At 37.8% G+C, this 26,378-nt stretch overlaps 1 protein-coding gene, 1 non-coding gene and 1 pseudogene across 2 annotated transcripts; 2 read left to right on the top strand and 1 right to left on the bottom strand.

Moving 5' to 3' along the window:
• Positions 1-5,691: 5,691 nt before the first annotated feature.
• On the top strand, positions 5,692-5,798 carry LOC122708348. Its single transcript, XR_006345135.1, has one exon. It is a non-coding gene; the product is annotated as a U6 spliceosomal RNA (small nuclear RNA).
• A 3,579-nt stretch (positions 5,799-9,377) lies between these two features.
• CENPL (centromere protein L) lies at positions 9,378-26,214 on the bottom strand. Its single transcript, XM_043924062.1, has 5 exons — positions 25,626-26,214; positions 19,885-20,061; positions 15,220-15,471; positions 11,289-11,831; positions 9,378-10,040 (listed from the first exon to the last, which is right to left on the bottom strand). The coding sequence occupies exons 2-5, from the start codon at positions 20,056-20,058 to the stop codon at positions 9,969-9,971; spliced, it is 1,041 nt and encodes a 346-aa protein (XP_043779997.1). The 5' UTR covers positions 20,059-20,061; positions 25,626-26,214; the 3' UTR covers positions 9,378-9,968.
• On the top strand, positions 17,562-17,919 carry LOC122707994 (annotated as a pseudogene).
• Positions 26,215-26,378: the final 164 nt, after the last annotated feature.

A 26,378-nucleotide genomic window follows, 5' to 3' on the forward strand; every position in this document is an offset into this window, starting at 1 on the left:
TCAGCTTGCAGAGGCAGACTGTGGGACTGCTCAGCCTCCAGGACTGCATGCACCAGTGCCCATAATAAATCAATAGATAGAGATAGATGACAGATAGAGACAGAGATATCAATCCTGTTGGTCCTACTTCTCTGGAGAACCCTGAATGATACAATTACTATAAGCTTGGATTCAACCAAACTCAACAGTCTAATGCTGTAGTCTTTACTGTCGAAAAATATCTACATATAAGTGAAAGTGTGAAAGTGTTAAGTCGCTCAGTCATGTCCGACTCAGGTTCAACAAATCCATGAATGTCCATGTACCCACCATTCAGCTTCAAAAGTTAATACTTTGCTGATTTTGTTTTACCTATTCCCTCCCACTCTCACTTCTTCCACCACCACTGGAGAATTTTAAAGCAAATTCCAGGCATCATATTATTTCACTCACACTTGAATATTTAGCAGGTAAGGTCTACTTACAATACTACTATCACATCTGATAAAATTAACAATTCCTTAACATCCCTAATACCCAGTCCATATTAAAATTTCCCTAATTACCATTTTATTTATGTCTACAATTATACCTTGGAGTTTTCTTTTTTCCTGTCCTTCCATTTGCTCATCTGGTTAAATTGCTCTTTTGTTTCTTTGCTCAATCATTTTTGGAAATTCTTTAGTCTCTATAGTCTCTATTCTACGTGTATGTGTGTATCCCCCATTGTAAAAGAAGTAGTCAAACCTATATTTCTCTATAAAAATATCCAAATATTTATAAATACTTCATGTAAGCATTCTATTGCATCAATCGGGACATATGTAATATCTAAAGAGCCCACTATCAGCCTTGTATCATTGCTGTCACCCACTGATATACAGACCTCCATAAATGTTTATACATATATATGCATATATATATAACACATTTATATTACATATATTACATAGACACATACACAATCAAATATATTGTTGCATTATTATTTTGAACACACTGTCATATCAATTCAGAAATAAGAAAAATAAACTATTTTGCCTTCACTTATTCCTTCTTTGATGCTCTTCCTTACTTTACACAGATCCAAGTTTTTATCTATATTATTTTCCTTCTCTCTGAAGAACTTCTTTTAACATTTCTTGCAAGGAAGTTCTACTGATGATAAATTTCAACTTTTATTTGTCCAGAAAAATATTTGCATCTCCTCCACTTTTGAAGATAATTTCACAGAATTCTAGGCTGGTGGTTTTTTTCTTCAAACACTCCACAGTCTTCTTGTTTGCATGGTTTCTGAGAAGTCAGATGTAATTCTTATCTTGTTCCTCTATAGGCAAGGTGTTTTTTTCTCTTTAGCTTCTTTCAGGATTTTATCTTTGATTTTTCTGTAGTTTGAATATTCTATGCCTCAATACAGTTGTGCTGTTTTTTACTTGTTTTTTAATCTTGTTTGGTGTCCTCTGAGCTTCCTCTATCTGTGGTTTGGTGTCTGGCATTAATTTGAGGAAATCCTCAGCCATTATTGTTTCCAGTATTTCTTCTTTCTCTCTCCTAGTATTCTCATTGTATGTTAACAGTTGACCCTTGAACAACACAGGGGGTTAGGGACACCAACCCTCTGCACATTGAAAATGAAGTAAAACTGTCATTATTCACAAAAGACATACTCAAATATAGAAAATCTGAGGAAATTCACTGAAAAAACTACTAGAATAAACAAGTTCAGCAAGATCACAGGATACAAGAACAAGACACTAAATCAATTACATTTCTACACATTAGCAACAAACAATTCAAAATTGAAATTAAGAAAACAATTCCATTCTCAACAGCACAAAGAAACAATTTAGAAATAAATTTAACAAAAAAGTGCAATACTTGGACACTGAAAATGATAAAACACTGTAGAATAAAATCTTGGAAAAAAAAATCTTGAAAGGTTTAAATGAATGGAAAGGTAGCCCATGCTCATAGGTTAGAAAACTTAGTACCATTATGATGGCAATGCTGTTCAAATTAATATACAGTTTCAACTTATGGTCAACTTATAGTTGGCTCTCCATATACAATTCCTCCAAATCCGTGGCTCCTCTGTATTTGCCGTTCCACATCTGCAGATTCAACCAACCTTGTATCATGCAGTACTATAGTATTTACTGCTGAAAAGAATCTCTGTATAAGTGAACCAATGTAGTTCAAACCCATGCTGTTTAGTCAACTGCATGTTAGACTTTAACAATTGTCCCATGGACCTTGGATGTTGGTTGGTTTGTTTTTTCAATCTTTGTTCTCTTTGCTTTTCAAGGATTCTACTGATATATTCTTTAGCTCAGAGATTCTTTCCTCAGCTGTGTCATCTACTAATAAATTCACCAAAGGCATTCTTCATTTCTATTACAATCTTCTCTAGAGAATTTTAGCATTGTTTCTTGGTTCTTAGGATTTCCATTTCTCGGCTTACACTGCCCATCTGTTCTTGCATGGAAATACTTTATCCACTGGATCCCTTAACATATTAATCATGATTGTTTTAAACTCTGTCTGATAATCCTAACATCTACCATGTCTGTTCCTTCAAATTGCTATTTGATTTTTATGATTTTCATTTTTGCCTTTTGGCATGCCTTGTAATTTTTTTCTTGATAGCCAGACATGATGAACCAGGTAAAAGAAACAGCTATTAATATAAGGGCTTTTAGTAATGTGGTAGTGAGGTACTGGGAGGAGGGAAGTGCTCTACAGTCCTGTGATTAGATCTCAGCCTTGTAGCGAGCCTATGCTTATGGACTGGGAACTTCACACAAGTTACTCAGTTTTTTCTCCCCCCTGAGGTGGGAGAAAATGGCTAGAGTGGGCTAGTGTTAGATATTTCCCTTTCCCCAGGTCAGTTGGGCTCTGCATAACTAATCTCCCCTGAGGGCAGACTTTGTTAAGAAAAACCAAGCGCTCTGATATATTTCAGAATGTTCTTTTTCCCTCCCCTTTGCCAGAAACATAAGAGAATTTTTCTCTGATATTTACTGTGGAAACCTGGTTGAGCTCCTGGAGGTAAATCTCACAATACTGTGAGGGCTCCCCTATGACCAAGTCCCCCTGGAGTTTTTCTGAGGTTTTTCCACAGTGAGGCTCCAGCAGCTCCATTATAATTCAGGTTTTCTGACCCAAGCACTGGTTCCACACTGGTTTCTGCTCATGAGTTGCTGATCCTGCAAGCCATGACTCCCTGTATTGGCCTGTTTGTCTCCCCAAACTTGGGGCAGCTGTTTGTTCTGTCCTCCCACTTCTAACAGATCCAAAAATAGTTCATTTTTCCATCTGTTGATCTAATGACTAGTTAGGACAGAATGGCAACTTTCAAGATCCTTACATACAGAAATAAAAACCAGAAGTAAAAGGTGTGGTTTTAAGTTAAAAAAAAAAAATAAGTCATGAATCATCTCAATAGATGTAGAAAAATAATCTAACAAGATCCAACATCCATTCATAACTTAAAAAAAAACCCAAAAAACCTTCAGGGGGAATTCCCTGGTGGTACAGTGGCTAAGACTCCAAGTTTTCATTGCTGAAGGAATAGATTCAATCCCTGGTTGGGGAACTAAGATCCCACAAGCCATGCAGCAAGGTCAAAAAGAAAAAAACAAAAAACAAAAAAACCCTGAAACAAAGTAGGAATAGAAAAGAACTTCTTTAACCTGATAAAGGGGATCTATGAAAAACCTAGAAAGCAATGTGGATGTCCATCTACAAATGAACAGATAAAGAAGATGTGGTACATGTATCAGTGGACTATTTACTCAGCCATAAAAAATAATGAATTTTGAGTCAGTTTTAGTGAGGTGGCTGAACCTACAGCCTGTTATATAGAGTGAAGTCAGAAAGAGGAAAACAGGTATCATACATTAATACATGTATATGGAATCTAGAAAAATGGTATTGATGAACTTATTTACAGGGGAGAAATGGAGATACAGATGTAGAGAATGGACTTGTGGACACAGTGGGAGGAGAGAGTGGGATGAATGGAGAAAGCTGTATCAACATATACACACTATCATGTGTAAAGTAGACAGATGAGAAGTTCCTATATAACAAAGGGAGCTCAGCCTGGCACTCTGTTATGACCTAGAGGGGTGAGAATAGGGCGAGAGGAGAGAGGTTCAAGAGGGAGGCTCTATATGTATAATTATGACTGATTTGCACTGTTGTATGGCAGAAAATAACACAACACTGTAAAGCAATTTTCCTCCAATTAAAAAATATGTATTAAAAAAAGATGCAATGTCCACTGGTCAAATACAGCTATTCACTTAAATTAAAAAAATAGAAAAAAGAAAAAGAGAAACCTACAGCTAACATCATATGTAACGGTGAAATACGCTTTCTTGCTAAGATCAGGTACAAGGTAAGACTGTGGACTGCCCTGGTGGGACACGGGTTGAGAATCCACTTGAGCCTGTGCTCCGCAACCAGGGCCTCCACTGCAGTGAGCAGCCTGCACATAACTAGAGCGTAGCCCCCGCTCTCCACAGCCAGCCAAAGCCCCCGCACAGCAACAAAGACCCAGTGCAGCCAAAAGTGAATTTTAAAAAAGATGAGACTGTACATTCTCATTACTTCTATTTGCCATTGAACTGGCAATTCTATCCACAGCAATTTGGCAAGAAAAAGAACTAAAAGGCATCCAGATTGAAATTAAGAAGTAAAACTGTCATTATTCACAAAAGACATACTCAAATATAGAAAATCTGAGGAAATTCACTGAAAAAACTACTAGAATAAACAAGTTCAGCAAGATCACAGGATACAAGAACAAGACACTAAATCAATTACATTTCTACACATTAGCAACAAACAATTCAAAATTGAAATTAAGAAAACAATTCCATTCTCAATAGCACAAAGAAACAATTTAGAAATAAATTTAACAAAAAAGTGCAATACTTGGACACTGAAAATGATAAAACACTGTAGAATAAAATCTTGGAAAAAAAAATCTTGAAAGGTTTAAATGAATGGAAAGGTAGCCCATGCTCATGGGTTAGAAAACAGTACCATTATGATGGCAATGCTGTTCAAATTAATATACAGATTCAAAGCTATTACTATCAAAATCCCAGCTTTTTTACAATGATTGACCAGCTGATCCTAAAATTCTTATGACAATGTAAAAGAACAAGAACCGACACAATCTTGGAAAAAGGACAAAGCTAGAAGACTCACCTTGATTTCAACAGACTACAAAGCTACAGTAATCAAGACAGTGTGGTACTGGCATAGGGATTATTTAGATCAATGAAATAAGTTTGAGAGTCCAGAAATAAACCCAAACGTTTATGGCCAATTGATTTTTAAGAAAGGTAACAGACAATTCAATAGGAAAATAATAGTCTTTTCAGTAAATGGTACTGAAACAAATGAATATTCATATGCAAAATGATTAATTTGAATGCTTACTGCACACTATACATAAAAACTCAAAAGGTATTATAGATCTAAATTTAAGAGCCAAAGTTATAAAATTCGTATAAGAAAACATAGGAATAAATCTTTGGGACCTTGAACTAAGCAATGCTTTCTTAGATACCACACCTAAAGCACAAAACACAAAAGGAAAAAAAATTGACAAATTGGGATTCATCAAAATTTAAAATTTCTCCACTTCAAAAATAAATGAAAAAAAAAAATGAAAAAAAAATAAAATAAATGAGTTCTGTGCTCACTTCGGCAGCACATATACAAAAATTAGAACAATACAGAGAAGATTAGCATGGCCCCTGCACAAGGATAACATGCAAATTCGTGAAGCGTTCCATATTTTTTGGACTCTATGGGAGAAGGCAAGGGTGGGATGATCTGAGAGAACAGTATCGAAACATGTATATTATCAAGTGTGAAACAGATCATCAGGTCAGGTTGGATGCATGAGACAAGTGCTCGGGGCTGGTGCACTGGGATGACCCAGAGGGATGGGGTGGGGAGGGACGTGGGAGGAGGGTTCAGGATGGGGAACACATGTAAATCCATGGCTGATTCATGTCAATGTATGGCAAAAACCACTACAATACTGTAAAGTAATTAGACTCCAACTAATAAAAATAAATGGAAAAATTAAAAATGGAAAAATAAAAAATAAAATAAAATTATATGGAAAAAAACAAAAATAAATGAGTTCTGTTATTTCCGATTCAAATTTAACATTATAGAGTTTCTACTAAACTTGATCTTTCAATTGTGTTAAATTATACACTGGTACACTGAAAATCTCGGTTTCTAACACTGTTATAATTACATACATTTTATTTTATTATGAACAGTGATAAAATAACAATGTTGTTGTTTAGTTGCTAAGTTATGTCCAACTGTGTCACCCCATGGATTGTAGCCTGCCAGGCTCCTCCATCCATGGGATTTTCTGGGCAAGGATACTGGAGAGGGTTGCCATTTCCTTCTCCAGGGGATCTTCCCAACCCAGGGACTGAACACATGTCACCCGCATTGCAGGCGGATTCTTTACTGAGCCACCTGTGAATATTGGTATAACAATACTGATATTATTAAGGTAACTGAATGCAATTTAAGATTCCTTTGCTAGGAATCTTTTCCTAGGATATAGCCCACTCACAATGTATAGTCAAAATACAAGGACTCAGAGATACTAAAACTAATTCTTTGTATGTTTATGGCCTAAACATCATATAGTTAGGTTCGTTTTCAAGTTTTAAGGATTTTTTTTCATTTTGATCTAATTTTGTTTTGTAATTATATAAAACACTTAGATGGCTCCAAACTATAAACAAGGAATATTCAGAAAACTTCTAAATTTATTCCTGTCCCCTCTCTACCCAGTTGGTTCCCCTCATCCCACTAGCAATCACTTTTACTAGTTTTTGGTTTATCCTTCCATTGTTTCTGAAAATGGAAGGAAATACACACACATATTCATATTCCCCACCCCATTCCTTCCATAAAAGCATACTATACTTTGTCCTCATCTTGTTCTTTCACATAACTATATCCTAGAGATAACTCCATGGCAATATTAGCTATCTTCCTCAAACCCTTTTATAACTACATAGTAGTAATTCACTATGCAGACATATCATAATTTTATTCAATCAATCCCTCTCTGATGAGCATTTGGATTTTTTTTTTAGTCTTGCTATTACATATACCGTTGTAATAAATAGCCTCATTCCCACTTCAATTTGTATTTTTGCTAGTGAATTTTGGGGACAGAATCCCACAAGTGGGATTGCTAGTCAAAGGGTAAATCACACATAATTTTGCTAGATACTGCTAACTTCCCCATGAGGCAGCACCATTTCTAGCAAACTTTTTCCCCTTTTCCACTCTTGGTTCCTACAACTCTTTCTCCATTATATCTTGTAAAATCTTGTAAGATACAAATTGGGTCACATTAACTCTTCTGCTTAAAAGGTCAATGGCTTTCCATTGCATTTAGAATAAAATCCCGTTTCTTCACAGTACCAGTAAAAACTTAAATGATGTGGATCCCTCCTCTATCACTTAGAATTAGGTTTGGACTATGAGCAAGAGAACCAAAGTAACAAGAGCTTAAACAAGACAGAAGTTCACATCTCTGATACGTAAGTCTAGAGAAAGACGATCCAAGAATGGCACTGGGGTTCAGCTTCAAGTTCTCAGGGGGACTTTCCTGGTGGAACAGATAAGAATCTGCCTTCCAGTGCAGGGGACTGGAATCCCTGGTTGGAAAACTAAGACCCTACACACCTCAGGGCAACTAAGCCTGCATGCCACAACTAGGGAAGTCCTCACCACAACTAGAAAAGTTTGTGTGCTACAATGAAGAGCCCACAGACCTCAACCAAGATCCAGCATGTGTGTATGTGTGCTCAGTCATTTCTGACTCTTTGCAACCCCATAGAATGCAGCCTGCCAGGTTCCTCTGTCCCTGGAATTTTCCAGGCAAGAATACTGGAGTGGGTTGCCATTTTCTCCTCCAGGGGATCTTCCAGATCCAGAGATCAAACTCATGTCTCCTGCATTGACAGGCAGATTCTTTACCACTGAGCCATCTGGGAAGGCCCAAGACCAAGCATAGCCAAAAAAAAGTCCTCAGGGCACAAACTCCTTCCAGGCCACACTCTGCCATCCCTAGGACCTGACACTCACCCTAATGACCTAAAAAAAGCAGCTAGAGAACCAGTCATTATATGCATTCCAAACAGCAATATTGGAAGAAAAATAAGAAAAGGGCAAGGGGTGCATGCCTGTTTATTAAGCTCCTAGAAGATCTATATGACACTTGCATTTTTATTCCATAGATCAGAACTTGGTCATTTGACTATACCTACCTGAGAAAAGCTAGAAAAGGTCATCTTTATACTGGGCAGCCGCATGCCCAGGTGAAAACTGGGAGACATAACACCATGGCATAAGTAAGTCTCTGCTGCACAATCTCTTTAGTTTCATCTCATGCCACTCCACCCATCCTCCCCATGCTCCAACCACACAAACTTCCTTTATTCCTCAAAGAAGCCAAGTTCTTACCTTTCTCAAGGCCTTTGCCCTTGTGGTTTCACCTGTCTGGCACACACTTCCTCAGATCTTCATACAGCTGGTCCTCTCTCATCATTTAGGACTCAGCTCAAATGTCACCTCCTCAGAGACATTGTTTGACAACTGTATATAAAATAGGCCCCATCCCAGTCACTCTTCTTCTTATTGCACTGCTTTATTTATAGCATTTATCTGTACCTGAAATTATTTATTTTTTGCCTTCCTCTCCTTGAATATAATTTCCATAAGACAGGGCTTTTTTTATCCTCACTACTAAATCTCTTATAATCCAATACAATTCTAAGTACAGAGAAGGAGCTTAATATTAGTTGAATCAGGGAATGTCTGACTCCAAAGCCCATGCTTGTTTCACTACCTCTACTGTTCCTAGTATATGCAAAACAATACCCCATTCCAGAAGTTAGTCTTAGCTTTTTAATCACAGCCTATTAAAGTTATTTTCTTTCCAAGAAGATTTTAAAAAACATTTTTTCTTAAGTTAAACAAAATGTTCCTCTGCTCAGTGAGTAAAAAGAAGTTTTAGACATAACATCTTATGCAAGTCTGTGTTGCATTATTTTGCAGTTTTCATCTGTAAAACGGAAGAGTAGGCTAAAATTAATTCACTTAATCTACAGATATTTTGTAAGCACTGTGCTAAAATAAAACTAAGGACATGAAAGTTACATAAAACAATCCCTGCCCTCAAGAGACTCAAAGCTGTCTTTCAACTCTCTGATTTGTATGATTCCACATAGCCATTCTTGTAACCTTTATAGAGAAAAAGCCTATAACTTCCCATTCCTAGCACATTAAATAAAGGTTTGTCATCAAGGCACTGATAAAGAAACACAAGATTTCATTTTAAAACTGAATATTTAATTTGACATTGCAGTAAGAATTAAACAGTTAAAAACAGAAGGATATTAGTGGCTTAAAAAGGATAGCAACTTTAGTTTCCTTTGGAAAGGATTTTGATTGCCAGTTGTCTACAGCAAAACGGTGCTAGGAAAATGTCTGTAGAAGACAGAAAATCTCTCTGAATACAAGTCTAAAATGCTTAAAAATAGGGATTAAAGGTTTTAAAGATGCAAACCAGAAATATTCAGTATTAGAGGTATTTGATTTGAATCCTAAAAAGTCTGACATAATAAACATATATTTGTGAGGAAGATGGCCAGCAAATTAACAACTCCGCATAGTCTATAGAGACTAGAATCCCAGACGATCATGACTATTACACAGTCACCTGGCTGTGGTTCATCCACTACCACCTTCTTTGTTCTTCTAGATCCTTCTTGGCTTTCACCTGGGTAACTCCAAGGCACTGTGAGGAAAACAGATGGATAGACGCCCATTTCTCCTGTAGTCCCTCTCAGCATAGCAATTAAGCAGACAGTCTGTGAGAAAAAGGTATTTAATCCACAACTTATAGTCCCCATAAGACCTCACTCAATTTGAAAAACTGCCAGTTCTGTCAAATACGCCAGCACTCCAATAAGGTATTTAGGACACAAAATCTGGGGGAAAAAAAGACAATTAAAATTAAATTTTATTAAAATTAAATTAAAATACAATTAATTATAATAATGTAGTTTGATATCTGATAAATATTCCAGGCTTATTTTAAATTCTGTATCTATAAACTAAGGTATGAATAGGAAACAACTATTGTTATTCTAAGCCAAACAGATTACTTAATAAAGATGCCTGACTTTAATAAATTTGCAACTATTAGTCAATGGTGCTTAGAAGGAATTAGATTAAGATTCTTATTTATCCTGGCTTCCACTGATTAGCTACCTACCTGCTTAAAGGGGGGGGGGGGAAGGGTATCTATGAACCCCTTGGACTTATATATCTCCATTTTCTAGAAAGAGTTTCATAGCTTTCTTCTCAAAGGTATGTACGTGTGTCTAAGTTGCTTCAGCCGTGTCCGACTCTTTGCAATCCAATGCACTGTAGTCCTCCAGGTTCCTCTGTCCAGGGGTTTTCCAGGCAAGAACACTAGAGTGGGTTGCCATGTCCTCCTCCAGCAGATATTTCTGACCTAGAGATTGAACCCACGTCTCTTATGTCTCCTATACTGGCAGGCTCTTTACCACTAGGTAAAGGCTCTTTACCACCTCTCAAAGGTATACACAACACCAAAAATGTCTTGTAGAAACAAATCAGAGGCAGAAACTTAGTTAACACATTAATTTCAAACTTCTGAGAGGCAGTACAGTATTCCAGTTAAAAGTATATAAGCCTTTGAGTCAGATGCGTGGGTTTAAATTTCAACTCCACTTATTAGCTGTGTGATCCTTAGGGAGCCTACTTATCCTCTGTGCCACAATTTCCTCTTTACAACCTATGCAAGCAGGTTGTTATGAAAACTAAATGGGACAATATGTATAAAAATGTTTAATAATGCTTGGCACAGTTAGTGCTTGACAAATGTTAGCTATTATCATGGCATTATTTGAACCTAGGAACCACAATTACTGTCTTACATCATTAAGAGAGGTTCTTAGAATAGTCCAGATAAAACAGGGCCACCCTCATATTCACAGATGGATACGAACACACTATATAAAACAGTTTGAAAATATACTTACTAATAGAATGTGAGCATATGGAAGTAAAATTTTAAAATATATAAGGACTTCATGAAATTGAATTCTGAGTATTCCAAAGTATTTCTTCAACATGGAAAATATAATTGCTATGCATTCTGAAAACTATGCAGAAATAAGGAAAATAACTAGATTTTAGTTCAAACTAACCTTTATTTTTCCATCAGTATGTGCTGAAGCTACAGATGTTGAAACACGAACCAATCTCGTGGCTGATAAATGAATTTTGAAATGCCTATGGAAATGTGAATACAGGCAGTCCATGAACAAGTCAACTTCCTCCTGGGTAACTTCCCCAGGTGTTTTGTGAACACCGTCCCATAAAGCTTTTGCATCTTCCGGATGTATGGCATAAGAAATGTCCAGACTATGAGGGCGACAGGGCACAGACCAAAGTAATTCAGTAGTGGCCATATAATGGTCCATTTTGCATGCAGTCCACATAGCAGCCATCCAGGAAAGATTAAATGCGTTGATTGCTAAGGGACGGAAGTAACAGTCAAAAGTTTTCTGAAACCAGGTTCCAATTATAGCTGTATTAGTCTCTGCACCATTTGCAAGGAATAAGGGTAGACAGGTGAAATCTTCTGAAACAGTCTCCAGGAGACTGTCTCCAAATACACAGCAGAACCAACCAGTCCACAACACTTTCTCTTCTTTGTGCTCAGATGGCAATTGAGATTTTGACAAAATCTATGAAGGAAAATCAAACAGGTTCATTAAATTCAAAAGTACATTTATTCTGGACTTCCCTGGTGGTCCACTGGTTAAGAATCCGCCTGCCAATGCACAGGACAGGGGTTGGATCCTTGGCCAGGGTAGATTTCACATGCCTTGGGGCAACTAATCCCACGAGCCACAACCACTGGACCTGTGCCCTGGAGCCCATGCTCTGCAACAGGAGAAGCCACAAAATGAAAAGCCCTCACACTGCCAAATAGAGAATAACCCCAACTCACCAAAACTAGAGAAAGCCCTCACAAGCAACAAAGATCCTCGTACAGCAACGTAGCCGAAAATAAATAAATGAACTAAAAGACAAAAGTACACTGACTCCTAAACTACATCTTCTCATCATTAATTAGTATAGTACACTTAAAAATAAGAAGATATGTTGAATTAGTATTACCTGCCAAAAACCACACAGAGAATTGTCTCCCTAATCATTATTAGGGTTTATTTTCAAGTTAATTGACCTTTCTCCTAATACTCTGATTAGGACAAGGTATATTGCCAAGATCTTGGTGCAACCAAATGCAAAATAAGGAATACCAATAAGGAACAGTATCCCCAAAAAAATAGTATAATCAGGAACAGTATCCCCCAAAAAAAAAATCTCAACCTGAGAAGGGACTGAAAAGTAAAAGGCCTGAAAAAAAGGGACTGAAAAAGTAAAAGTAAAAATTCCAATGTGCTGGAATTATTCCACTGGGAAAGATGTCACTATTTCCTAAGGCAGCTCTGTCTATCCACTTAAAATGCTCTTTTGTGTGTTAGGCCCCATAGTTTCCAAACACTGGGCCTACTTTTTTCCTTACATGCATATAGATCAAATCTGATCTAATCTCTCTTCTACAGAAAAAGCCCTGCAAATATTTGATGGTCTCTTTCATATGCTGCAAAGGTCAATATCTCCAGTTTCTTCAACCATTCTTCCTATGACATACGTTCAAGTGCTCACACTATTTGGACACACTTCTCTGAAAACCTTTGGCACAGGAGTCATTCGTAAGTGAACGTAAATACTTCAAAAACATCTGATTACAGAACTGTTACCACCTTTAACCTGTATTATACTCCTACTAATCTAACCTTAGATTGCAGAAGTTTTCTGGGTTTTAGTTGAAAAAATTACATAAATTAGCCCTACATACTCATTTTTGTTGTTAATAAGTAAATCCCCCACCCCCCACAACTCATACTAAGGCAATAAATGTATACCTATTAAAATTTTAATCTCTTTCAATTGACCCACTGTGCCAATCCATTCAGATCTTCTAGAATCTTGATTATATTTTCCAGTAGATTGACTAACCCCTTAAATGTCAAATCTGTAAATTATATAACAAACATACCTTCCATATAGTTATAGAAGTTTTAATTGAAGTTCAACCAGGACAAGGTGAAGATCACAGCCCTATATTATATCCCTTTAGAGACAATCATGGTCAATTACCTCCTTGTTCAAAAAGTTATAAGACTTTCAAATACTTTAAAGCCCAGATATAGTATGTCTATCATATTTTCATAATCTAAAAGTCCTATAACTCTGTCAATAAACAGACTTAATTTGAACACTATTAGGATACTACACGAGGAATTCAAGAGGTCATTTCTATTTCTCACAAGAATATTTGCTTGCTTGATGACATCCAAACCATGTAACTCCTTAAGGCATCAACTGCTTTACTTGACAGAGACTGCTAATTATCTACCCAGTATCTATTTTTCCTTCCACAGTAATACAGAGATTTTACTTGGGCTGGCAAAGTACCTACTAAAAACAATTTCTAGTCTCCCTTCCAACTGGGATGTAAAGAGAAGTTACTGTTGGCTCTCAGCAAGTCTCATTCAAAATTTACTCAGTGGCAGGCAACCCATCTGCTCTTCCCATCCTCCTCCTCCTCCTCGCCTTGAACTTACATATAATATCTAGAACTCCAGGAGCCAAGTTAGATTACAGTGAGACCATAAGCATGGAAGCCATGCACCAAGGATGATAGAGAAGACAGAAGGAGCTTAGATTATTAATAATTTCATGAAGCATTTATCAGCCTTGAAGAGCTTGCCTCTGGACACTTTTTTGCAAGATAACTAAACCTCTATCATCTTTAATTCACTGTTATTTAGACCTTCTGTTATAAGCACCTGAATCTAATCCCAATAATCCTGAAATCCTTGCCAATACCATAATCTATACCAGGGGTCAGTAAACCTTTTCTCTAGAGGGTCAGATAGAAAGTAAATACTTTAGGCTTTGCAAGCCATATGGTCTCTGTAGCAACTACTCAACTCTGCTGTTGTAACACAAAAGCAGCCATAGACTACGGAAACAAATGAAAGGGGATCTATTTCAAGAAAACATAACTTACAAAGCCAAGCAGCAGGCTATATCTGGGCTTCAGGTCATAGTTTGCTGACCCCTAATTGAACAAACAAAATTTCAACTGTTTCAGAACTTACCAATGACTAAAATGAGTTAATTCAGCAGAAACAGAAGTAGCAGGCATAAATAATAAATCTGGTTTCTTAATAAAACAAAGGATAGTCATACTACTTTTATACACCACATATAGGAAGGAAAGTAAAATGTTACATTTCTTAGAGTAATCTGGTATGATATATCTACTTCTAGGATTTTAATCCCAGTAAAAACCATAGAAATATACAGATAAATTTACAAAAATGCAAAATTTACATTTAGTTACTCAAAATGACATGAGTTAACTAGTTACAGTGCAGATTATTAGTTTAAAAAAAAGGCCATAATCATACTGCAAAAGTGCGGACAATATGATCATGATTTCAATAGATACAAATAGCCAAACAGACGTATCTAGGTTCGTGATGGAGTCTGCAGTTTTCTTACAATATCTTTGCCTAGTTTTGGTATTAGGGTAATACTGGCCTTCCCCTTAGGAAGTGTTACCTCTGCTTCTAGCCTCTGAAAAAGTTTGTAGGAAACTGGTATAACCTCATCTCTAAATGTTGAGTGGAATTCACCAGTGAACCCATCCAGACCTGTTGCTTTCTGTTTTGGAAGGTTATTAATTATTGACTCCATTTCTTTACTAGGTCTAGGTCTATTCAGATTGTCTACTGCCAAATAGATGTACACCAAAATGTTATCCTGTGGTTTTTAACTTTGTTTGTACTTAAATATTTAAGTTTTCTTAAAAGAAACATGGTTATATTGAAAAGGAAAAATCTAATTGTTATAATTTGATCAAACAAGATATAACATAGGTTATAAATCACACACTTGAGAATTTTAAAAACAGTAAGAATATAGTACAATTTCTAAACCAAAACAATGCACATTCTTTTCTCCTAGGAAGCAAGTACGGCTTTCACGATATACCTGGACAAGAAATGCTTCAGGATCTCTTTGTGTTCCTTTCACTCCCATGAGAGTAGAGAAAATCACTTTGATGTTGAAGTCATCTCCCACTTCCACAGCAAGTCCTTTCTGCTTTTCAGCAGCAATAAATGCATTCAGAAGTTTAGAGTACTCTTTGAAATTAGTATAGGAGAATTTATATAAGGGAGTTAAACTATATAAAGTCCACTGTTTATGCAGAAGGAATGCAAACTTTTGAGGATCAACATCTTCCTAAAAAAAAAACAAGACAAAAGAATTCAGAGAATAAGGAAACATTAGGGGATTCCCTGGCGGCCCAGCGGCTGAGAATCTGCCTCACAATACAGCGGACACCAGTTCAGTCCAGGAAGATTCCACGTGCCTCAGAGCAACTAAGCGCCTGTGCTAGTGCAGTCATAGATAAATAAATAAAATAAAATAAAATAAAAAAAGAATTTGGAAACTGAAAACTTATCACAGTATTTCAAGTATTTAATACAGATCTATTACTGGGTACCTGATCTTCGCATTCCAGTCAAAGTGAGTTCGTAGGACTCTTTGAAGATCTTTGAACAGACTTTTGCATCTGCTGTGCCTTCCCTTTTTGATGTTCTTCCCAGAGTGTTTACAGGACATGGTCCTTTCCTTTCTTCAGGTCTCTGCCCGAATGTCACTCAAGAGGGCACCCTATCCAAAGCAGCACCTGCATCCATTCTAACTGTGTCACTCTATATCTCCTTAACATGTTTTTTTTTTTCTTCCCACAGCATTATCTGGCATTATGTACTTGTCTGTATTTTTGGAATCACAGGTACCATCAAAAACAAAATAGTTCATTTGTCCTGGCCCTGTGGCATTGTTGAGGGTCTTCACATACACCCCCATATAAGCTCCTAGTTTTATCCTGAATTGAAATTTTCTATAGAATCCATAATTCCTGATATAGTCTCACAGTTCCACCTCTCTTTTAGAACTTTCAACACAGATGTCCACTTGACAAAAATATTTGTCCTGGCTGAAGTACTCACAGAAAAGTTATAAACCTTTTTTCTTATTACTATCAAAAGATTTGGGGCAAAAAAGGTTGGGGGGAGATTCCCTGGCAGTCCAGTGGTTAGGACTTGGTGCTCTCACTGCAGGGGCCCAGGTTCAACCTCTGGTTAGGGAACTATGATCCCACAAGCCCATTGGTGCAACCAAAAAAAGATTTGGCAAAATTATCTGTATCACATAGAGAAAAGGAAACACTGAACTGGATGTTCCATTCTTGAATTTATATACAATCTGTTTTCTGGTTAAAAGCTATCACTTTCATTACCAGGACTAGGAATTTTTAAGGAAGTTTTCATAAAGAAGCAAAAATTTTCCCATATCCCAAAAGATACTAGACCTACAACAGAGAAAAGAAAACAAAGTTATAAGGAAGGTGTGGGTGACTGATTGGTCAGACTTCCTGCTAACTGACTCAGAAGCATCCATCAAACTTGTATTCACTAGGGCTTTATTTCATGCTTCAATAAAATTACAAATTATGAATGTTATATACCAGATTTAGGGTTTTTAATGAATGATCAAAACAGCATATTGCCACTAGACAAATCTGGGACAATATAAACACCAAAATAATTTAGTAAGGAATTAGAAAAATTAAAAAAACAAAACAAAAACACGAATTCATAAGAATGAAATCAGAATATTCCCTAACACCATACACAAAAATAAACTCAAAATGGATTAAAGACCTAAATGTAAGACCAATCACAAAGGGGGAAACACAGCAAGAACTCTCTGACATAAATCACATCAAGATCTTTTTTGATCCACCTCCTGGAATAATTAAAGTAAAAAAAAAAAAATAAACAAATGGGACCTAATTAAACTTAAAAAGCTTTTGCACAGCAAAGACAATCATAAATGAGACGAAAAGACAACCCTCAGGAGAAAATATCTGCAAACAAAGCAACTGACATGGGATTAATCTCTAAAATATACAAACAGTTCGTGAAGCTCAATATTAAATAAAAAAACCACCCAATCAAAAATGGGCAGAAGACCTAAATAGACATTTCTCCAAAGAAGATATACAGATGGCCAAGAGACACATGAAAAGATGCTCAGTATCACTAATTATTAGAGAAATGCAGAACAAAACTACAATGAGGTATCACCTCACACTGGTCAGAATAGTCATTATGAAAAAAGTCTCTAAGCATCAAATGTTGACTCTCTGAGGAAGACATGGTTGCCACTGCAGCAGAGCCCTTGCCACCTGCCTCTGCTCATGATTCACCCCTGTTTGCTCTTGTGGATGAACAAGTCGGTCAGGAAGCTGCACCACAGCCATGGCCTTTAAAGGCACCAGCAAGATTCCTGTGGAGCCAGAGGTGGCCATTCACTGGATTAGGATTACCCTCACCAGTCGCAGCCTGAAGTCTCTAGAGAAGGAATGTGCCTACCTGATCAGAGGTGTGAAGGAAAAGAATCTCAAAGTGAAAAGACCTCTTCGGATGCCTACCAAGACTCTGAGAATAACTACAAGGGAAACTCCTTGTGGTGAAGGTTCTAAGACTTGGGATCAATTCCAGACAAGGATCCACAAGCGACTCACTGACTGCACAGTCCCTGTGAGATTGTCAAGAAGATCACTTCCGTCAGTATTGAGCAAGAGTCAAGGTGGAAGTCACCACTGCTGATGCCTAAATCAAACTTTTTAATAAACTGATAATCAGTTGTTAAAAATAAATAAATAAATAAATGCTGGAGAGGGTGTGGACAAAAGGGAACCCTCTTGCACTACTGGTGGGAATGTAAATCCATACAACCACTACGCAGAACAGTATGGACAGTCCTTTAAAAAACTAAAATCAGAACTACCATATGACCCAGCAATCCCGTTCCTGGGCATATATCCTGAGAAAACCATAATTCAAAAAGACCCAAAGTTCACTGCAGCACAGTTTACAATAGTCCGGACATGGAAGCAACCTAAATGTCCACTGACAAATGAATAAAGATGTAGTACGTATATACAATGGAGTACTATTCAGCCATAAAAAAGAATGAAATCAGGTCATCTGTAGGGATATGGATGGACCTAGCGTCTGTCATACAGACTGAAGTAAATCAGAAGGAAAAAAATAAATATCGTATACTAATGAAGGTATGTGGAATCTAGAAAAACGGTACAGATGCTATATGCAGGGCAGGAGTAGAGATGCAGACATAGGGAAAAGACATGTGGACACGGCGGGGAGGGGCAGCTGGGATGAACTGGGAGACTGGGACTGCATGCGTGCACTACCGTGTACAAAAGAGACACCTCGTGGGAAGCTACGGAGTAGCACAGGGAGCTCAGCTCAGTGCTCTGTGGTGAGCGAGGGGGTGGGCTGGGGTGCAGAGAGGCCTAAGAGGAAGTGGAGATACACATACACACACACATATAGCTGATTCACTTTGTCGTACGGCAGAAACTAACAACAGTGTAAAGCAATTATACCCCAATAAAAAAAATAAATTTAAAATGATAAATAAACAAGATTTAATGAATCCATACTGATAAATGGATAAATAAATGGAATAGAAATGAGAATGGCCTAAAATAAAATACCAAAAGCTAGCTGGAAAATACGGAGCAAACAGAGATGGAAAACCATTATTTTGCAACCAACATGATAAAGATGGAATTAGGCAACTCTCCTCAATGCTCTGTAGAGACCTAAATGGGAAGGAAATCCAAAAAAGAGGGGACATATGTATATATACAGCTGATTCACTTTGCTGTACAATAGAAACTAACACAATGCTATAAAGCAACTTTATACTCCAATTTATACTCCAATAAACACTAATTTTAAAAAGATAACCAGTAAGACTGAAAAATTAAAACATAAATAAAAACTAAGATAAATAATTTTTAAAAATAGGATCAAGCAAAAAACATCAATGGATAAGGGATGTTAAGTTTAAGGTGAAATTTTGACAAGGCACAAGATATATGTATTATCTTAAAGTGTCTCCCCACAGACTGCTTATTAGTTGCAGGGGGATAAAACAGTAATTTTGGGGCAACATTTTCTAACAGTGTGATCAAAATTAACATCACCTATGTGCTATCAGGTGTTACTCCCCCAAAAAGGACACAACAGCACCTATACAATATTCCAGTGAGCAATACATAACTTCAGTCTAATCTTGAGAAAACATCTGACAAATACAATGTTCCTCATTTTGTATTGCTTCCCTGGTGGCGCAGACGGTAAAGAATCCATCTACAATGTGGGAGACCTGGGTTCCATCCCTGGGTTGGGAAGATCCCCTGGAGGAGGGCCTGGCAACCCACTCCAGTACCCAATACAAAATGAGGGACATTCTATTTAAAAAAGGAAGAGGAGGAAACATATTCTTCAAAACTGTCAGTGTCATAAAAGAGAAATATTGTGGAAACATTCCAAATTAAAGGAAGTTAAAAAACATATGGCACTGACAGCACAAATAATTGTTTTAACCATTTCTCATTTATTACTTGAGGGAGTAAGAAGACACTAAAAGTATCTTTTAGTAACAAATATTTATAATATATATATAATAAATAGTAACAAAAATTTAAATGTTTTGTTCACAGACATTCTCAGTTACTGGTAACAGGAAGGAACACAAAAAACATACCTGCAGTTGTGAACCCTGGGGGATTTTCCTTCGCGGTGGAGTTGGGATAAATGAAGTCTGCTTCCTGACTGATTCTAATCGTTTCTGCAGAGGGGTGGCACCTATAAAGAAATCTTTAAGCCTTGAGGAAGCATCTTGTCTAGGAGTCAATTCCGGTGTATCATAAGAATCCATGGTCTGCATAAAAAGAAATAAAACCAGAATACCAAACACTAAGAAGTTAATTCATGTTCGTAGTTTCACTGATTCTTCTCTCTACTGTAAAGGAATTCTTTCTCTCTCCCTCCCTCACTCTGCCTCAAGTTTGGCTTTTTAACCAAGTCCTGTATTTCTCATTGGCTAACAGGCTATCTTCATGAACATCTTACTGATACCTCAAACACAGTATGTTCAAAACTAAATTCAACTCCTTCCATTCTCCTCCTTCTAAAAGCTAACTGGTCCATTTTCAAATTCCCGTCAATTTTCTAAGTTAATTTAAATTTGTTTAAGTAGTCTCCCACTTCTACTTTTTAACATACAGTCATTAAGCATATTCTTTTGCACTTTTTTCTTCCTCAGTTTCCCCATTCAATCCCAAAGCTACTTCCTTAACCAGGTCTTATTACTACAATCGAGCATTCCATATCTGAGGGCAATCCATTTTTCAGAAATGGCACTTTTAAAATAATGAAAAAACTAAAAACAAAACAAACAAAAAGAAATGACACTTTATTATTAGTCACCTGTACAAACACTTTACAGTAGTAAGAAAAATTCTCCTCTTCTGCTGGGTACTCTTTATTTCATAATTCAGCTTGTTCTTACCCTTCTCCTAGACATAAACACATTCTCATCTTTATGTGTCTGCCTATCAACTATATTCCCTATCTCAGGTGTTCTTTTTCCATTCCATCTCCATTAAGACTATGTTTGAATTTAATCCCCTTTCAAATAGCATGGTTTTATTAACCATTTTCCCCCCAGAAGACCTACGTTACACACTTCTGTCTGTGTCTGTATCAGTGGCTCATTCCTGGAAGCAGTGTACGTGTGTATAGAAGGAGGTCTCAGGGGTAAATATTTTGAAAAAGGCCCAAAGCCCTCTAGATGAGTCTAACAAAATCCCTCAAGAATGTTCTGCAGTCTTTGAGATTAATAATGCACCAGCCCGTCCCCAGGGGCTCAGTGTTCAAGAATCCATTTGCCAATGCAGGAGACACAGGCTCGATCCCTGAATCAGGAAGATCCCTTGGACAAGGAAATGGCAACCCACTCCAGTACTCTTTCCTGGGAAATCCTATGGACAGAGAAGCCTGGTGGGCTACAGTCCTTGGGGTCACAGTGAGTCAGACACGACTTGGCAACTAAACCAGCCCATACAGCTCTCTTTGATCACCTAGTCTATACCAATAATTTTGGCCCAAAGTCATTTACTTCCTTGTATTATTTTTTTGGTGTGCATTTCCTCTTTTCTCGGTAAGACTAAACTACTTTGAAACTGTGCTCTTTGTATTTCTCTTGTATAATTTCCCTACTATGATGCTGAATACTCTTTGTTAAGGAAGTATTGGTTTAATTGAAACAAAGTATTTCACAGAACCCCGAAATTGAAAGGAGTTATGATTTAAAAGTTTTAAAAATTATTCCCAAGTACTGGCACAGTTGCACTTCCCCGGTGGCTAGTGGTAAAGAATCCACCTACTAATGCAAGACATAAGGGTCAGGAAAATCCCATGAAGGAGGGCACGGCACCCTACTCCACTATTCTTGCCTGGATAATCCCATGGAGCCTGGAGTCCTACAGTCCATGGGGCCACAAGAGTCGGACTCTTAGCAATTAAACTACAATTGGCATGGTTACCCTTTTAAAATTTTTTTCACAAGTTTTTATTACTATATTTAAATTTCATCAGGTCAAAGTATGACACACTCTATTATCTTGCACAAAACTCCATACATAAATTAAATACATAGTTCTCAAAGCCCAGATAATGCCCAGAGCAAGATCATATACAATTTAAATAGCAGCTACTGTAAAGCAGTCTAGCTTTAAATTTGTACAGAATTTTCTATTCAAAAGGGAATTTAATCAGTATCACTTACAGAGAATGTTTTCTTTTTCAAATTTGTTATTCGGAATAATTGCTAACATTTATTGAGTATTCATTATGTGCCAGGTACTTTTCTAAACGCTTAACAATCCTATGAGGTGAGTTATTATATTCCCAGCTGACAGAAGGAAAGACAAAGAAAATTAACTTTCTAACTTCCTAAAGTTACAAAATAACTTCCCAAAGTCATGCAGTTAAAGATGCAAAAGCCAGAATTTAAATGCAGACAGTCTTAACACCAGAGTGGGTGCTCTTACCTCGTTGCTTCATGCCACTTTTCAGTAGGCATCAATTTCAAGACAAAATAAGCCCGACTAAATTTGACTCCTCTTAAAAGAATAATGCTATAAATTCCAAAAAAAAATCAAAGTCTATCTAGGTGAGAGAAAACTGGAGATACCAACAGAACATTTCACATAAGGATGGGCATGATAAAGGACAGAAACAGTAGGGACCTAACAGAAGCAGAAGAGATTAAGCGGTGATGGCAAGAAAATACAGAAGAACTATACAAAAAAGGTCTTAATGATCCCGGATAACCGCAACGGTGTGGTCACTCACTCACCTAGAGCCAGACACCCTGGAGTGTGAAGTGATGTGGGCCTTAGGAAGCATTACTGCAAACAAAGCAAGAGGAGGTGATGGAATTCCAGCTGAGCTATTTCAAATCCTTAAAAATGATGCTTTTAAGTGCTGTACTCAATAGGTCAGCAAATTTGGAAAACTCAGCAGTGGCCACAGGACTGGAAAAGGTCAGTTCTCATTCCAGTCCTAAAGAAGGGCAAGGCCAAAAAATGTTTAAACTACCATACAATTGCGCTCATTTCACATGCTAGTAAGATGATGTCAAAATCCTTCGAGCTAGGTTTCAACAGTACATGAAGGCAGAGGAACAAGAGATCAAATTGCCAACATTCACTGGATCACAGAGAAAGCAAGGGAATTCCATAAAAACATCTACTTCTGTATCACTGACTACGCTAAAGCCTTTGTATGGATCACAACAAACTGTGGAAAATTCTTAAAAAGATAGGAACACAAGACCACCTTACCTGTCTCCTAAGAAACCTGTATGTGGGTCAAGAAGCAACAATTAGAACAAGACATGGAACAAAGGACGGGTTCAGAATTGGGAAAGAAGTACAACAAGGCTGTATATTGTCACCCTGCTTATTTAAAGTCTATGCAGAGTACATCATGGGAAATGCCAGGCTGGATGAATCCCAAGCTGGAATCAAGACTACCTGGAGAAATATCAACAATCTAAGATATGCAGATGATACCACTCTAATGGCAAAAAGTGAAAGGGAACTAAAAAGTCTCTTAATGAGGGTGAAAGAGCAGAGTGAAAAAAGCTGGCTTAAAACTCAACATTCAAAAAACTAAGATCAAGGTATCTGGTCCCATCATTTCATGGCAAATAGAAGGGTAAAAAGTGAAAGCAGTGACAGATTTCTTGGACTCCAAAACCATTGCAGACCGTGACTGCAAACATGAAATTAAAAGATACTCTTTGGATGAAGTGTATTACACCTAGACAGTGTATTAAAAAGCAGAGACATCACTTGGCCAACAAAAGTCCGTTTAGTGAAAGCTATGCTTTTTTCAGTAGTAATGTACGGATGTGAGAGGTGGACCATAAAGAAGGCTGAGCGCCAAAGAATTGACATTTTCGAACTGTGGTGCTGGAGAAGACTTTGAGAGTCCCTTGGACGGCAGGGAGATCAAAAGGGTCAACCCTAAAGCAAATCAACCTTGAATATTCATTGGAAGGACTGATACTGAAGCTGAAGTTCCAATATTTTGGCTACCTGATTCAAAGAGCCAACTCAACAGAAAAGACCCCAATGCTGGGAAAGATTGAAGGCTAAAGCAGAAGGGCGTGGCAGAGGATGAGATGGTTAGATAGCATCACTGACACAATGGACATGAATCTGAGCAAACTCCAGGAGACAGTGAAGGACAGAGGAGCCTGGCATGCTGTAGTCCATGGGGTGGCAGAGTCAGACACGACTTAGCAACTGAACAACAAAAGGGAGAGAAAGACTACTAGCTTAAAGGATTGGTTTTGAGAAAACATTTCCCTTGAGCATTTAATACTACAGTAATGTGAAATAGCCCAATCCATGCATTAAAGATCAGAAAATGATTTATATCTATTTTATTTTCTCATTCCATACTCAACAATGAGTATTTTTGCCCTGATAATTAAAGAGATTAAAACTATATCTTGATTCAATATTTTACTGTCCTAATATTCTTCCAACTATAAGGAGAGAGGTCCTTTTACTTGCTTTCTAAAGTCAATCCATCAACTGATATTCTCAATCTCCATATTCCTTCACATTCCCCTTAGGCACAATCTTCCATGTTTATTTCAAACCTCTATCATCTCTTATCGCTATTCCACAGGATACTTTTCTTCCACTGCTGAGCATATTCTCATATTCCTAACACTAAAAATTTTTTGTTTAAAACCTATTCATCTCATTCCTCTTGAGACCAATTTCCTGGAATTGTGGTATACAACTATTGCCTCCATCTACTAATATTTTACTAGATATCTTCCGCAATCTCTTATGTATCTATCACTATAAAGACACTGCAATTTGAAGATTACCACTGCCCTTTGAAGACTGTCAACAATATTTTTGTGAAAATCATGGACAATCACTGGGTCATCAAGTTTGCTCATCCTTATTCTCTAAACTTTCTGCTATCTTGTTCTTTTCAAACACTCAACTATTTCTCCTCCTTGTTTCTTATAGTTTCTTCTGATTCATTTGCTGACTCCTTTGCTTCCTCCAGTTGCAACAACTGGTGTCTCCCCAAACTCTGAAATCACTTGTTTTCCATAAGGAAACATTCATTCAATAGGTGACTCCTCTGGTCCCATACCTTTGCACCCGCATTTCCAATTTCCTGTAAAACACTGAACTTCTGTGTCCTCGAACTCATTAAGGTCAAAGCTAAACATTATTCCACGACCAGTCTTTCCTCTCCAACTATCGTTTCTCAGTAACAGTTCCAATTCTTCCTTCTCATTTTTCTCCCTGCCCATTAAAATACACCTTAGTCATCTTTTACTCTTCAGTCAAGTTTTACATCCAAATTACCATCAAATTCTGACATATTTCTTAAAAATATACATGTTAGCCCTATCAAATCACCTTCACTTCCATTCTTAATTTTAGCCACTTATTCCCAACCCAAACCCCCTTCCCCAACCCAACCCTTTCCCCAACCCAAGACTAGTTTTTCCACAGACACCTCTTTTACCTTGTTATTACCTTGCTTGAGATCCTGTAACAATTCCCACACATCTAAATAAACGGTGTCAGAACTCTCTGTCTGGGCTTCAAGGCACTACCTTATCTGATCATAGTATCTGACCCTATTCGGGTTCACTCTTTACTGCTTTAGTTCTTACCCCAAGATCCATGGACAAACGGTCTTTCCAAAATCTAACAGCCCTCTAAGGTTGGATGCAAAATGTTTCATGCATGTGTAATTGGTAGGAGAAGCGGGTGAAGAAAGACCTTGCAGAGGATGCACTTGAGCAGCCAAGTATTGTAAGGGTAACGACCACACGACAGGGAAAAACACAGAGTTTACTGCTATGGCTGAACCAATAACAAAGCATCTTACCAATAAAATGCTGTGACGACGCTGTCACCCATTCCCTTCACGAATCATTCTTCAAGCCGGGATCCAAAACTACATCGAAACTGAAATCCCTCGAAGTAAAAAAGCCGCCAAAATGACAGCAAAGAGAAAGTCCAGAGGAACCCCTGGCCCTCCCAAATTCCCTCTCCCTCCAACACAAGACGCTTCAAGACCGACGCAAACGGGCCCAGCAAGAAGACCTCCGCTCCCAAGGACGCCAGGCCAGCTCGGCACTTCAAGCCGGAAGGGATATATCCGCTGCCTCAACCACCAGCTCGGCGACTCTCGCTCATAAGGAGTCTGCTTCAGCCCGCGGAGGGAAAGGGCAAGGGACAATGTGTCCCACCTAGCCCTTCTGCACTAGAGCCCTCAGGGGCCAACATCAGCTCGGAAATCCCGCCTTTGAGAAGCGGCAACTTGGGGTTCAGCCGCCTCCTCCGTTTTAAAATCGTTTCCCGACTCGCTCTGCGGGCGGACGCAGGACGTCTCCGCAGCGCCGATTCCAAGTCTGTGAAGCTAATGAAGCAACTACGGTCGCCATTTTAACTGAGGGCATGGGAACGATCTAACTGCTACCGTCTATTTCCCTACTCTCACTTGTCATTTTCCTCCCTTTTCTACCAGCGTTAAGCACTCCTTCAAATTTCCTCCCGTAGTAAAGATGGCTGCGACGACACCCTTCCCCCTCCCCCGCGCTCTGATTGGTTGACTCCTTCTACCGTAATTTTGGTTCGT

The sequence above is a fragment of the Cervus elaphus genome, chromosome 14 (assembly GCF_910594005.1).
Source record: "Cervus elaphus chromosome 14, mCerEla1.1, whole genome shotgun sequence".
NCBI classification, from domain to species: domain Eukaryota; kingdom Metazoa; phylum Chordata; class Mammalia; order Artiodactyla; family Cervidae; genus Cervus; species Cervus elaphus.